Genomic DNA, 15,555 nt, shown 5'->3' with positions numbered 1-15,555 from the left:
TTCTGTCAAGAAACTACTGCATTTTTTGCCAGTGAACATAGTGCTTCTCTGATTCAAGGTGCTTCTCGACTTTGTTATTCTTTTCCCCATAATTCAATAATTACAAAATCTGAGAATATTGATTTCGACCTTTCATGGGCTTTTGTACCTATGCAACCCATACTTGACAGTGGTACAAATAGAACCAACAAGGTACTTAGCATAGAAGTAGAATAAAAAATAACTTTATTCACACTTATGGGAAGACTTTCGGCATGGTCAAAAGACATTGGTAGGTTTTGTTTTTTGGTTGTTACAGTGCAGAGTGTGGACACTATAAACTGACATTTGGGTGCAAGCATAAACAAACTAGGCTTTTCACTGCAAAAAAAGTGAGGAGAAGTGTGGAGAAACAAGTCCCACCTTCCTCTTGCAGGACAGCCAGCCTACACCTGTGTTCTGTTCTTCCAAGAAAGCAGAACTGAGTTATAGTCACTGGATCCCTTCTTGTGTTGTAAGGGTCATAATCAGTCTCAATGATGGGCCAAGACTAGTCTCTTCACTCATGTCAAAATAAGAAAAGAAAACAATGAGCAACTCACAACACAAAGCATTCAGTAATAGCTACCGCACAATTGCCTGCTGTTGTTGACAGTGTCAAAAACAATGTAGTTCAGATCTGATCTCTACCGGTATTTTATACAATCACAGTTCAGAGCACCCACACCCTAAAACTGCCATGTTAACATGTTTATGTCATACTAGCTTCAGACAGATGTACATTTTTCTTTGTACTGAGATGCTAGGTTCCACGGCTAAGTACTATGTTGCATTACGCAGCGTGTGTATTACACAGACCATTCAGCTGCTCCAGTTGGCTTGACACCAGATGCACTGATGCATTGTTGCTTTCATGCACTTTTTATTTTGTGACACGTGCTTATGCGCACTATCTTTCGAAATTGTGGTTTACCAGATGGTGTGCCGTAAATAAGGCTATTTCAAACAACCTCTGATAAAATCAAACAATGGAAAATCCAAGATAGAATATAACAATATCATGAAGAGGATAGTTGCTAATCACTGTATAACAGAGATGCTGAGTCGCAGATAGGCACAACAAAAAGACTGTCACAAAAAAAGCTTTTGGTCGAAAAGGCCATTGTCAAGAACACACACACACACACACACACACACACACACACACACACACACACACCAGTCTCTGGCAGCTGAAGCCAGTGTGTGTGTGTGTGTGTGTGTGTGTGTGTGTGTGTGTGTCGTCTATTTTTGACAAAGGCCTTGTTGGCTGAAAGCTTACTTTGTGTCAGTCTTTGTCGTGCCTATCTGTGACTCAGCATCTCTGCTATATGGTGAGTAGCAACTGTCCTCTTCATAACATTATTATCTCTGGTAAAATGGTTCATCAACAGAGAAGCATTCGCTATGAAATAGCACTTGTTGAATAATTTTGTGGTTTCATATTTTGATGAAGAATTTGCATGTAACAGGTTGAAATGGAAGATATGTCAATCCCGGAAATGGAATGTTACCTTAAGAATCAGAAAACACAAATTGTGGCATGTGGACAACAAGCCTTTGCCATTGATCCTGATATTGATGTTCAGTTGAGATGGCATTGTGGACCGGTGAACAACACACTTTTGCTTTGAAAGTGTTTCACTGAAACAACAGCTACATGGCTGCGAAGCATGTATTTCAGGCTGATTAAAATCTGTCAAGTCAGGCCCCAGTCCCATGGGCACATGGCAGCTGCCTAAGGATAGGGTCACTTAACTAAACAGGCTATGGGGACTGTGATGCTGAGGGCTGTGTTGGAGGTGTGGTTCCCACTAGCACTGCCCATAAATTGTGGTGATGAGGAATGTGTGAGCGGTGGAGGATGACAGAGGTGACATGGTATGTAAAGCAGCCTTTAAAGTTGACCATGTTGTGCTGAACAGCATGTACTACCACTGGGTGATAAAATGTGCCCTTAGCCATAGTCTGATTGCAGTGGCCGCAATAAACTTGGTATATACAAAACAGTGAAGGCTTTTGTGGTTCCTTTTTTGACTTACTGTCTGTTGGCATCTTTCTCAAGTTCGTTGGCCAACATTTGTGCAACAATTTTTCTGATATTTCGCGAGCCACTCATGTTGGCAATGTGTCAGAAAAATCATATACAGGTGTTGACACAAGTGGCTAATGAAACATCAGAAAGGTCCGTAAACAAACATTGACCGAAGAACCCGATCAGAGGTAGACAGGCAGTACATCAACTTGATATATGACATGGCTGACTGAACAAGTGGCTTGCCTCTGGTGGTATGGGACATACAAATGACAGGGTCGGAAAAGAATGTGCTGGGTGGATGCATTGAACAGGTTTTCAAGAAGACATAGCTAGAGTAGTTCATCATTTTTCAATAAAATTATTTGAGTTTCACAAGTTTTTCTTAATAGTAAGCATTTCTTCAGTCATCATGTCTTTATGTAATGTCTAAGTTATAAACTGGCTTCAATTGTAAATAAGTCCTTACAAATAAATAATAACTGAGTCAGGAGCAGGTTGAGAGGCCAGAGGAAGAGGAGGAAGAAGAAATGAATGAAAATATAGAGAAGGTTGACGTAAGTGCCTTAACATCCATGCATGCAAATAAAATCAAATTAAAACCTCTTAAGGGCGGATTATACCACTGACTGTTAGGAACTGTGCCTTAGGCCAGCACTTGAGCAAGGAACCCTTAGTCCAGCACTTGAGCATGGACCCCTACGTAACATGGGCAGTGTCTTCACATACAAAGCCACAGCTCAGAATCCAAGCAGTTCTCCCAGTGCCTTTCTCCTGCATTACAAATTTCATTTTGTGACTTAGATCACTGCTTATTTTGATAAAAATATTTGTGTTTATTGGAAATAGTGTATTATTCTATTCTGTACAATACAACTTCCAGTGTGTGTGTGTGTGTGTGTGTGTGTGTGTGTGTGTGTGTGTTTTAGAGAGAGAGAGACAATATTTCAAATATTTCAGAGCTGATATGTAAAAATAAAATTCACAGCTCACATTTCGACATTTGGCTGTTGTGGAACAAGATGAACGTATATATCCATTACTGCGTGGCCTTCATCATAGTTACACAGGAGAAGAGTATTTGGCAAAGAAAGATGGTGATGATATCCAAGTAGAGGATTTGGATAAGGTTAGTTTGAGAAGCATTTTGTTTAATTAACTTAGAAGTATGTAAATATTTTAACAGTAATGAAACTCTACTGAGAACGTGTTTGAGGATGTTACAGTGAGTTATTTTCTAAATAAGTATTATGTATTTTTGTTTTTCTGGTATACTCCCTTGAGCAGGCTGTTCCAACCGAGCTCCAGGGAGCCGGAGCGCTCACTGCGGCAGCTCGGAGACTGCGTGGAGGGGGAAAGCGAACTCACTGCCCCCTGGCCGCATGCAGCCGCAACTAACGCAATAATCCGTGTTCAATGACAGCTATGACTAGCCGCGGGATCCCTGTGCCTCTATTGGAGGATGCCTTTCTGTTCATTGAGAGGGGTGGTCGTCCGCAGTGTCTTGTATGTCATAAAGTATTTAATTCTGCGAAGAGGTACAATATACAACGACAGTGTACACGTCTTCAAGTAGCGCACTACGATCAGGTAGAAGGCATTGCACCCAGGGAACTGGTAGCCAGGCTTAAGAACGACATACTAGGAAACGTAAGTTTGAAAACGGTTTCGTAATACGGAGGGTATCAAAACATGCAACATAGTTCGTGTTCTGTAATGCGTTTATAATTTTCAGGTGAACGAGAGCGGAGAAAACACTACTGAATCTGCAATTCGAGCAAGCTGCGAGGTCGCTCACATCATTGCGATGAGTGGCAAGCCGTTTTCGGTGGGACCACTCGTAAAATCATGCATGGTAGCAGTTGCTGAATGTTTGTTTCCAAGGGAGGTGCAGGCAATTGAAGGGGTTTGCCTGTCGAAGCAAACAATGTCTCATCCAATCCTGGACACGGCACAGGAAAAAGGCGGAGAGCTTTGTTGCATTTTCGCTAGCGCTTGACGAAAGCACCGACATATCGGACTGTACTCAGCTTGAAGTCTTTGTGCGTGGTGTCGACATGGAGCTGCAAGTAACTGAAGAACTCTTGGATGTGGTACCACTCGATTACACCGCTACAGGACATGACATTTTTGAAGCTGTTTGTGACTCGGCGGACAATATGAATTTTGCCGTGGGATAAGCTCCATTCTGTAGCGACAGACGGTGCACCATAAATGATCGGGCGTCACGAAGGTTTTGCCTCTCGTTTGAAAAATAAACTCAGAGATGAACTCGGGAAAGACATTTTGACTCTTCATTGTTTTATTCAGCAAGAGGTACTGTGTGCTGAAACAGTAGAGCTAGGTGGCGTAATGAAAGATGTCGTGAAGTGTGTGAATTATGTGCGGCGTCACGGTATGAATCATCGCCAATTCAAAGGATTCCTGAAAGATATGGAAGCGGAGTATGAGGATATACCTTACCACAGTACAGTTCGTTGGGTGAGTCGGGGAAAAGTTCCTGATGTTTTCTTTCCCATTCGTGAGGAAATATCCCTTTTTCTCAAAATGAAAGGGGAAGAAATGCGTTGTCTGGAAGATATAAAATGGATATCAGACCTGGCGTTTCTAGCTGACATAACTATGCATCTGAATAATTTAAATCTGTCATTGCAGGGCAAAGGGCAGCTAATCGTTGACATGCACGACCAGATCAAAGCGTTCATGGAAAAGTTACGTTTATTTGAGAGGCAGATGAGTAATGAACATTTAACATTCTTAAATCGTCTTGCTTCTTTAAAACTACCTGAAGGTACTACTTTCGGCGATTACCAAGCGAAGTTAAAGTAGCTCATCACGTCGTTTGAACACGATTCCGAGACCTCACTAGTTTTAAAATGGCACTTAAGATGTTCAGCACTCCTTTTTCAGTTTCACCCTATGACTTGTCATCGTCACTTCAATTGGAGATTATTGATTTGCAAAATTCAACTTTGTTGAAAGAGAGGTACTACAACACGTTGGATTTGTCACTATGGTATCATTCATTACAGCAAAAAACATTTCCCAAGCTTCACAACAATGCCGCTCAGATCATGTGCGTGTTTGGATCTACGTACTGTTGTGAGCAGCTTTTCTCAGCAACGAAGAGAGTAAAAAGTAAGGAACGATCGTTTCTTCAGGATGCAACAACGAAGGCCATCCTCCGAATTAACGCTGCGAACACTTTGACGCCTGATATTTCCGATCTTGTAATGAAAAGAAAATGACAAGCTACAGAGGCCCAATAAATTTAGTATGCAATTTCTTGTAAAACAGTTGTTTCTTATTTATTTCCTGAACATCGTATTTTCTGGTGTAGCATGTCACCATGTCTTAGCATCTAAGAGTATGAGGTTGTCGATCTTATAAGACGCAGCTGGCACATCAAAATGCTTGCCTTGCCGCCTGCCTCAGCCAGCCGTGCCGGCCCACTTTAATGGTCACAGCGACTGATACGGCTCCCTGGAGCAGGGAGCGCTCCGCGGCTCACAACGGAGCCGACGAGCTGGAACAGCCTGCCCTTGAGGATCTCCTTACCGTTACTCACTGGAACAAACAATATATCTATTCTAATCTAGTGAAACAGTTGGACAAAGTAGTACCTATATTCTTCTGTCAGAAGAAAAAACAAAAAATTAAATTATTAAGTAGTATGTAAACTTTCAAAAACTCTCAGAAGAGGGAGTATGTAAGCATATTCACTTTTGATTCTGAATATGGTACAATGTGAGTTTAAAAGCTGAAGCATTTTTGCTAGTAATGTCTTTCTTATGCTTAGAAACTGTCCGAGAACAGCTAGTAAGAAACTGGGCAAGAACATAGGAACACTCTTTGATTGTATGGGGCTTTTTATGCCATAATAAAGATTTGATTAAATGAGGAAAAGAGAAGAAAATATTCTTGATTTTCAGATTTTCTTATTGAGAGGTAATAAAGCAAAAAACAAATGGCATTGAAATGTGGATTGACTGCATTAAAGGGGAAAAATATTTGTATGAAATACGTCTTTTATCAGAAATATTCAGGTACCATCCAAAAACGTGTTATAGGAGATTTGATTGAAAAATGTGAGAAATTGTTTCGCATTACGGGCTGTGTTCGTCTAATTGTCACAATTGTTTATTGTAATAATATTATGGAAAGGATAGTTGCTACTCATGTTATAGTGGAGATGCTGAGTCACAGATAGGCATAACAAAGAGACTGACAGAGAGTGAGCTTCTGGCCAACAAGGCCTTCGTCAGAGATACACATCATACACATACATATTCACGCAAATACAACACACACACACACACACACACACACACACACACACACACACACACACAAAACTGCAGTCTCTGGCTGCTGAGGCCATAGTGGGGGTAAGGAAGAGGCTGGGGCAGAGAAGGGGTGGGATAGTAGGGTAGGTGTGGGGGGGACGATGAAGTACTGCCTGCGGAAGCATACAGGGATGAGATGGAGAGAGGGTATGGTGGCTAGGTGCAGTCAGGAGGTTTGACAGAGAACAGGTTAGCAGTAAAGGAGAGCAGTAAAAAGACTTGAGTGTGTTGGTGGAATACAGGGCTGTGTAGTGCTGGAATGGGAACAGATAAGGGGTTATATGGGTAAGGACAGTGGCTAACGAAGATTAAGGCCAGGAGCGTTACAGGAACACGAAATATATTGTGTGTGTATATATAATTTTTTATTGTGTGTCTTTGCTTATCGTTGATGTATTTTGACATTGGTTGAAATTTTTGATGCTTCTTTTATTATTGGCTTTTGAAAAGATTATACGTGTGTCTTGGTATGTAGAATGGTGTGCATTGCTAGAAACATTTGTAATGCAAGACCGCCATTGTATACATCTGAGCTAACCAGATAAATCTGCAGGACAAGACAAGACAAGAAGAGAGAGAGATTGTATTCTCAGTTTCATATTTTTGGGCCTGTGTGATAAAAGAGACAACATGTATTCACACAACAGATAACCTAACAAACAGGGAATCAGGATTCCAGTTAAGTACAAAAGGGAAACCTGCAGTTGCTGCCCTTGAATTTGGTAAAACAAGAATTTTTGGTGACTGTTCAATTGAAACACAGTGGAGGATCTATCGCTACAACTTTGGTTTGTGCTACCGGCAATAATAATACTCAGCAACAGCACTAGTGACCTGGCACATGCTGAAATGGTGACATGTCTGGACACAGTCCCATCATTGTTCTGGAAGCAACTCCATTGCACATGTGCGACTTTTGGACAAGGAGCTCATAAGGAAAACGAACAAGATTATCCATGCTGCCCTTTCTTGTATTCATTCGTTGTCCCATTTTAATCCAACAGTCCTCCATTTTCTTGCCAATGACTGTGAATGTGCCATTGTCTTCACTTGTGACTGAATTGACACATTTCATAGTCTGATGCTTTATTACTCAAGGTGTTTGTGGCACGAATGACACTGGTTGTGGATCTTAAATCATGTACACAACTTGTATTAAATTTACGTATTTGTAAAATATAGAAATTTATCCTTACATTTGAGGCCAGCTGACAGTCTTTGCTCCAGGTTGAGCTGTTTATGGAATAATGCTTCAGGACATGGACTAGGGTAAACACTTTTTGGAGTAGTTACTTGAGTCAAAACATTTGGTGTATTGATGTTTCAAAAATGAAACCAATATGCTCTGCCTAACCACCATTTATAAAAATGTTGAACATTTATGTCCTTAAATTAGTGTCTTATTTTCCGTGTTCATCTGTTCCCCAAGAAATTTTCCCTATTTATATAGTCAACTGATAAACAAACTGACATGTAGTTAGAAATACTGAGTTATACTCCTGCTGCATGCCACATAAATAATAACAGTTTCTGAAACAGTGGCAGTAATGAAACTAACATACTGAAGTTCTCCCCCTCCCCATTTCTTGTTAAATTATGAAGTATCCACTTGTTATAATACCTGTGATTGGGTCTTAAATTTTATTTTACTTTATGTATTATTTTTTTTAAGTTTCTTCTTTATTCATTTTAGTTGTCGCGATCATCATTCCCATTATGCATGCGTCGCATTCATGAGAAGTTGCGAGAAGCTCATCATTTGAAATATGGTGGCCGTATGCAGTATGGTCTTTTCTTAAAAGGCATTGGTTTATCTCTGGAAAATGCTATGAAATTCTGGAGAGAAGAATTTGTAAAAGCAATGGATGCAGATAAGGTATGTCACAATAACTGTACACTTGTCATCTAGTTGATGTAATGTTTTAGTTCTTTGACTCTGTGATTTGGTTATTGCAGTTTGACAAACAGTATGCCTACAACATACGCCACAATTATGGAAAAGAAGGGAAAAGGGTGAACTACACACCTTACAGCTGTGCCAAAATCATAATGTCATCAGTTGGACCCGGTGACACTCATGGCTGCCCTTTTAAACATAATGATTTATCGTCCCTCAAACAGCTACTCCTAAGTTATGGATTACCTGCAGCAGGTAAAAAATATCTGGAGAGTTATTATATGTTTAAATAATAGCTGTCATCATCTGGAATATTTTAGTACTAATGTTTATCCTTTTGCAGGTATTCAAGAAATGGCAGATTATGTATCTCGTGGTCACTTTCAAATTGCATGTGCCAAGTATTTCGAAATCACTCACAGTGCACCTATTGACAGTGGTGTTAATCATCCCAATAAATATTTTGAAGAGAGTCAGAAGCTTATCGCTGGAAAACATTTCAAATCAGAAAATGGTATGTACATTCCACCTTTCCATCTTTTTCCTGCCTTACACTTTCAAGCAAGCTGTTTACGGAAGTACTCTTTGTGTGACTTGTTTGCTTATGTTTATTTGCTTGTTTCACTCTTGTTGTGATGCCTTCAGAATGATAACTGTTCCCATGACTGAGACTGAGAGAGACATGTAGGCCTTTTGCAAGAACAGTATCGGGTTTCCTGTCTTCTGGTAAGTCTGAGTAAGGTATCGGAGTGGTAACACACAGGACGCATACTCAGCAGGTCAGTGGCTCAAGTCCCTACCCATCGATCCACGTTTTAAGTTATCATGGCATCTTTAAGTTGATAAAGACGAATTCTGGGATGGTTCTGGTGAAAGGGCATAAGCAATTTCCTTCCCCACCCTTCTTCAATATGATATAGGGCAAGTTGTTAAAGACCTTGTCGCCAATAGGATATTAGACTCTAATCTTACTTCTTCTATAAAACTGTAATTGTGTACCACATTGCAATCTGAGCTAACAATTTCCTTTTCGCAGGATGTTCTCTGGCAACTAAATGTCTGAGCTTACCTCAGACATGGATGAAAAGTTTCTGTGAATGCTTACATATTTCCTACTTTTCCAAATTCCCCTCAGTTTTTTTGTATTTTTGTAGGATGAACAGGCACAAAATATAATATACAGCAAGTTTCAAACAGATTTTATCTGATTTCACAAGACCACAAATGAAGACAGAAACTTAGGATGAATTGTAATTTCTACCTCAAAACTATAGCTCGCGTCATGTAAGACGGTGCTTCCATGGGTATAGGTGGAGCAGCGAAGGGGTGAGAGCTGCACATGCGCGCCAGCAGAGAGCAGTCAAACAAACAAAATCCATGTTGCCGAACTGCACTGCTGCGGGTGAAAGTCAGGCTCATTTGCCTACAGTGCATCACATTATCTGTTCAAATCTATGAGGGTAATAGGAAATATTAAAACTAATTTCGAACAGTTGTCATGAGAGAAATATTAATTACCTCCACTGCCCCACAGATTTCCTCCGCGTAACATTGGGAGGCGAAAACATCTGACAGCTTTGTGAAGACGTGAAGTACCATTTTTCTCAACATGACAATTGTCTAATGACAAGATCATTGAAAATGCTTGCAATAATTATCATTTATTGCTATTTGAACTGTATTATAATTAAAAATTTAATATGTAACAAAATTAACTCCTAGCAAAAACTGAAATCATGATACTTGCTTGACAACTGTTTCTACTCAATAGAATTTTTAAAATTGTGTATAAGGCGTGTGTGTTGATGTGTTTGTCTGTAGTTAAGTGTAATCAGTGCGCATAAAAAAGAATTTGTGATAGAAAAGACTATTGTAAAAGTGGTCTGTAAGTTGTCTTATTTTTCGCAGTTAACGGGCGTTAAGAGTGTAAACTAACTCGTTCGACATTACAGTGAGAGACCACATTTATAATGCATCGAATAAGCAAACAATTAATCATCACCTGCAAACAACTCCAGGGAATGATGACCTATAACATTGAAAATGACCAATATCTCGACAAGTAACAGATACTGTCATTTTAGGGCCTTATCCAATTCGTGCCTCGAAAATGGCAGGGGTTTACATGTGGAAATATCGGACTTTTGACAGATTCATCCAGCTGCATTCTCATGTGTTATTAGAGCATACAACATGGCGTGCGAAGCTTAACTTCTCTATGGGCAATATGTGAACATTATAGCCTGCATAATTCAAAGGATACAACGTCCTAATCAAAGAGGCTAGGAAGAGCTCATTATGTACGCAACTGATATGTTGACAAACACATTTTTTAAAACTAAGAAATATTATTACTTTGTTCCAAAGACTACATCGCAATACCACAGTGACTTCTATTTGAATCTGTTTCTGAACAACCTGGACGTATATTTATGATGATAGGTTCAAGGCTTATATTCATCATCACTTCCCTGTCAAATTATTCTTTCTGAAGCTTTTCAGCATGCCAAACAGACTGTGCCCACGATACAGGTGGCATACTGTTTATTGCCTCATGCACAAGTGATTCAGTGAATGTTATCTTTCTCTCCCCCCCCCCCCCCCCCCCCCTTGCGCCCGCCCCCCCTATACACACACACACACACACACACACACACACACACACACACACACAGCCTTATCCTTTTCCCAAATTAATTCCATAGGGCTACAGTGAGATGTGGGTAAATGCAAAACTTTGTGACCCCATTCACATGCAAGGAAGTCAAGTTTGTACATTTTGTCACTTGACTTGTATAAATTAAAGAGCTACAGGAGATCGGCACAAGTCTGGTTTATACCGTGCTTAATATTTTTATTTTTAACGCTTACCCGAAACATCTCTGAAATGTGCGTAACTAGAAACATGCCGTCTCTCAGACCACCTAATAGTTTATCTCACAAAACTCCACATATGTTGACAGAAATCAAGTAAATAGTCACTTAATTCATGATATAATTAAATTTAGTACTTTTCAGCCCATATAAACACTTTGTTGTTTAAATTATATAAAATAAACATTAACTATCACAAGTACATGGAGTCATTCACTGTCAGATTTCATATGATTTTCAACACTGTTGTACCAGAAAATATATTCATAAATATAAATAAAATGTTGCAGAAAATGTAAAAAAAAAAAGATAATAATCAACTGAACTGAAATATTAAATCACATCTCTTTTGCACAGTCGACGCACATCTTCCTGCTGCATTCCATGCAAACTGGGTGACCACATTTGATGCTCTCATACGCCATTTTGCTCTTCTTGTATGCAGGGCACTTCATACACATCTTCCTTTTGTCCATTCTATCACTTGGTATACCTTCGCTTGATTGGTGAGTGTCTCCCAGAACTTTGTAGATCATTTCCTTGATGATTCTAGGTAAATTTTGAATTTCCAGGCATCTTCTTAGATGTTGCTCTGTCAGCTCCATGGCCAGACTTTTTGATGAATTTGAGATGAGTTAGCATGGAGTATCCTCTGCAGCACAAATACAGAACAAAACTGTTCACGCAACTGATGTTTACAAGTGTGTAAAACACTGCCATCAGCCAGCACCTCGTACATCTGTTTGGCAAATAATTGGCACGTTTCATGTCGAGCAAATCTACTCCAGATTTTGTTGCATTGTAGAAACAAATAATTTCTGCCTTATTTTTTATGGTATCATTTTCAATGGAATGATGCATTGAAGACACAGGAATTACTGCCTTGTTTCTCTTTAAAATTAAACCAGTGTTGTATTCTCAGAGAATCCATATAATGCTGATGACCCAACTGGCCTACTTTTATCAGCAAAAAGCTCTTGAGGAATTTCATGTTTTTTTCTTTCTGGTCCGTTCCTATGTATGTTAGTCTTCTCTTTCTCAGAACATTTCATCCACTGTAACTTTGCCTTTTACACAGTATAATTGCTGAGAATTGAAAATGAATTTCTCAAAAATGTTTGATATTGCAGCTCCACGATCTGACTTTTTTCTTTTGTCTATGGTAATCACATCGTCAAGTCTCAGGCTAGGCTACTTAGAAGTATTTCAAAGTTCTTTGCTGACATTGTCACCACAGATATAGGACGACCGGTCAGACCTTTTCGAAAAGAGACAACATATCTTCATGAGACGATTTGAATATTGATGTCATCATTAGAAGGCCTATGGAAGCTTTGATTTCAACGTTGTCAGTATCTTTGTAATTGGACGGATTGGTTGTTTCCTGCAAGTTTGCCCTTATTGTATTCAGTTTCACGTTTGTATGTAAAACTATTTCATCTATAATGTCATCATCAAATAAATATCCCACATTTGAGATTTAGTAGACTTTATCCCAAACTTCGACTTTTGGCTGTTAGGCCAGGCATTCCTCCTTTCAGAATGTTGTGGTCTGGTGCTCTTCTCGTTCTAACACACTCAGAACGTTCCCATTGGAAATTATTTTTACCATAAAAATACTGTGTTTGCTGTAAGGTATTATCTGTAGTATAGAATACTCCAGGCTCTTCTTCCAATAAAAATTCATTAGTATCACCCTCTGTTTCATGGTGACTGTCACCTATCACGAAATCTGGAACAGCATCAGAATCGTCAAATGTGTTGTCATCAATCCCATTTTCCTCTTCATCTAAATCCCGTAACTGCGCTTGCACCCAAGCTTCCAAATCTGGTCTAGCTGCAGATACGTTACTCTTTTTAGAAAGTCGATCCATGTTATACATGAAATATGACATAAATTCACGCATAGAAGAAGACACTATAAAATAACTGCCTCTTAAAGCAGAATATGTCATAATTTGAAACATGCTGTCTATTGGACGTACCAAATTCTTGTACGTAATACGAAACGTGAGGTATCTCAGGCACACGACTTCGCACACTCCTCTAAACAATACTCTGTATGTCTTCACTGACTAAGTAAAACTGATTGTTGACTGCTGCTTTACAAGCAACAAGTATTGCGGCGAAGGTATTAGGAAAGTGAAGCCGCCCTTTTTTGCAGTGCTGCCACACTCGACATCTAAGAAAAACGAGAGGTCTGATAGACCGATGTTTCGGGTTGGAAAATATCTGCTTTTCTGGTGTTTATACTTGATGTTTTCTCTGTAACAGTTGAATTATAACTGGCAGTGGCTGACTTCGAAGCAAATATGACAAGAATTGTGAATCGCATCACAAAACTGACAGCGTTCATTACTGAATGGCAGTCACTGCTGTTTTTCTTACAAGTTAATACAATTTTATTCTCGGAAACAAAACCAGATGAATAGCCAGCATGCAGAATAATTATCTGAGAGAACCTATTCCATGAAAACTTTAAAACTGCCAGTACCATCACTTATTTTCTCAGCTGGTCTTCCTGGAATGATTCTAATTGACCCATGTTTCATCAAGGTAATACACTGCTGAACTACCTCCTTCTCTTGTATCGTGAATCTTTGTGGGATGCAGTTTGTGCTGCATCTATGTCACTTCTTTGAACTAAAAACTCACTTGTTGACATATCAGGAACCAACGTCTTTTAAAATTCTATACTTTGTGAAGCGCTTACTGTTGAAGCCAGTGATGCACTGAGACCAGGGAATCACAACATGCAGGGATGTACAGAGGCCATAGAATTTCAAAAGCACAAAAGTGGCAATAACAGAACAGGAGTAGGATTGAAATTAAATGAGTTTTGGGTCTTAGTATTAAGTGAAGCAAACAGCACCAACTCGTCCACAGTACAAGCTCAGTGACACACGTCAGTGGTACTAAGCGATCTTAAGCAGCAGTCTGGCAACATTGTGACTCAATCATTGTGTGTTTACTATATAAACAGTGTCGTTTGCTGAGCTCGCTCAAGTTTGAAAATAGTAATTGCACCTTCATAGCCTCAGATGATGCCTTCAGCATTAGGAGATGAAACATTAGGCACAGAAACACGTTTTAGACTGCAGCCTGATGCCCACATAACAAAAATAACTCAAATATGTATTTCTGTTCTGAGATGGAGAAATATGAATCCAACAAATTATCTGTAAAACACTGTCTTGCAATGAAAGATTATCAAGTAAACTGGGAAAGTATTAAAAGAACTCTGGTTCAGTGTTTTGGCTTTTGCATTAAGTTGTGGTTGCATTAGGTCTGATGATCCCAAACATTTGGGACATTCACTGGAGTGACGCTCAATAAAATCTAACATTTAATGCTAATTGTGAGTGGAGATCTATGAGGTAGTGAAGACTTTAAATGTACTGCACAAACATTTGATTATGAGGAAGTTGTTATGAAGGCAGGAAGGAGAGGGTGTGCTACAGTTGCTGTCTGTTGACCAAAATCTCAAATTCTATGTACGTGTTTTCTAGCAGTAATTTGATGTATTAAAATGAAGAAATTGAAGTGAGTTTTGTGGTGCTGTGCATGATCGATGATGAGTGGATAAATTACTTTCAAGTTGAAAGTATCACCAGTAATGTGAAAACCTTCCTACATAGGGACAGTGTTATGCGTCACTAGACCAAGCACCTAAACGTCATGAGCTTATTTGAGACCCGTGAAAGCTTAGATCATTTCTTCCGTCCAGCATACTTTCCGTTTGCTGGAGATATTCTTCCCGGCCGAAGCATGTGTAAGAGGTGCGTGGATGGAGCTGCATGTGGCAGGCGTTGGCGGTAGAACTTTATAGTCTGAAAAATCGGCCCATTCATGATGATCTGTAGGTAGTGAGAGGTAACGATTGAAATCTCCTCGGTTGGATATCGGACAGATATGTTTGGCAGTCACAGAATAGCCAAGGGAAATTACGGAGTCAAATGCTGGTTTTGATCTTTCACAGTTGATCTCAATGCTGTTGTAGCGGAGTGTAGCCTGTATATGAGCCAGGTAGGATTCACATTTCTCGACAGAAGGGGGAGGGGGGATCAGAATATTGAATGTCATTGAGATGGGCATACAGGAATGGGAGGTTGAATAGTAAAGAGTCACATTTTTGAGACCGTAAGGCATAAAGCAGTATTTAAAAGATACTGAATGGAGTGAATTCAAAACCCTGTAGTCTTTGCACATTCTGTACAAACCAAGGTGGATGGGAGATGACTAGTTACTGTCTGAAGGGCGGATGATACCAGTGTTAAGAAGTTCTTGAATGATTGCTTTCACTTGACGTAATTTCGTCAGAGTGAGGCGGCGGGCCTTTATGGCACACAAGGAGAACCTCCATTGTGTTAATCATGTGACAAGTA

General features: G+C 39.6%; 1 protein-coding gene across 2 annotated transcripts in view; it reads left to right on the top strand.

The window, feature by feature from the left end:
- LOC124596615 (DNA primase large subunit) overlaps positions 1-15,555 on the top strand; it is a 91,372-nt gene that overhangs the window by 69,854 nt on the left and 5,963 nt on the right. For both annotated transcript variants that reach the window (XM_047135837.1, XM_047135838.1), the window contains exons 6-9: positions 3,042-3,182; positions 8,093-8,275; positions 8,356-8,551; positions 8,640-8,810. In XM_047135837.1, the coding sequence (XP_046991793.1) occupies positions 3,042-3,182; positions 8,093-8,275; positions 8,356-8,551; positions 8,640-8,810 (691 nt within the window). The remainder of the gene's footprint in view (positions 1-3,041; positions 3,183-8,092; positions 8,276-8,355; positions 8,552-8,639; positions 8,811-15,555) is intronic.

Source organism: Schistocerca americana, chromosome 2, assembly GCF_021461395.2.
Source record: "Schistocerca americana isolate TAMUIC-IGC-003095 chromosome 2, iqSchAmer2.1, whole genome shotgun sequence".
NCBI lineage: Eukaryota > Metazoa > Arthropoda > Insecta > Orthoptera > Acrididae > Schistocerca > Schistocerca americana.
The sequence above is the reverse complement of the archived record's forward strand: the minus strand, read 5'-3'. Positions and strand labels throughout refer to the sequence as shown.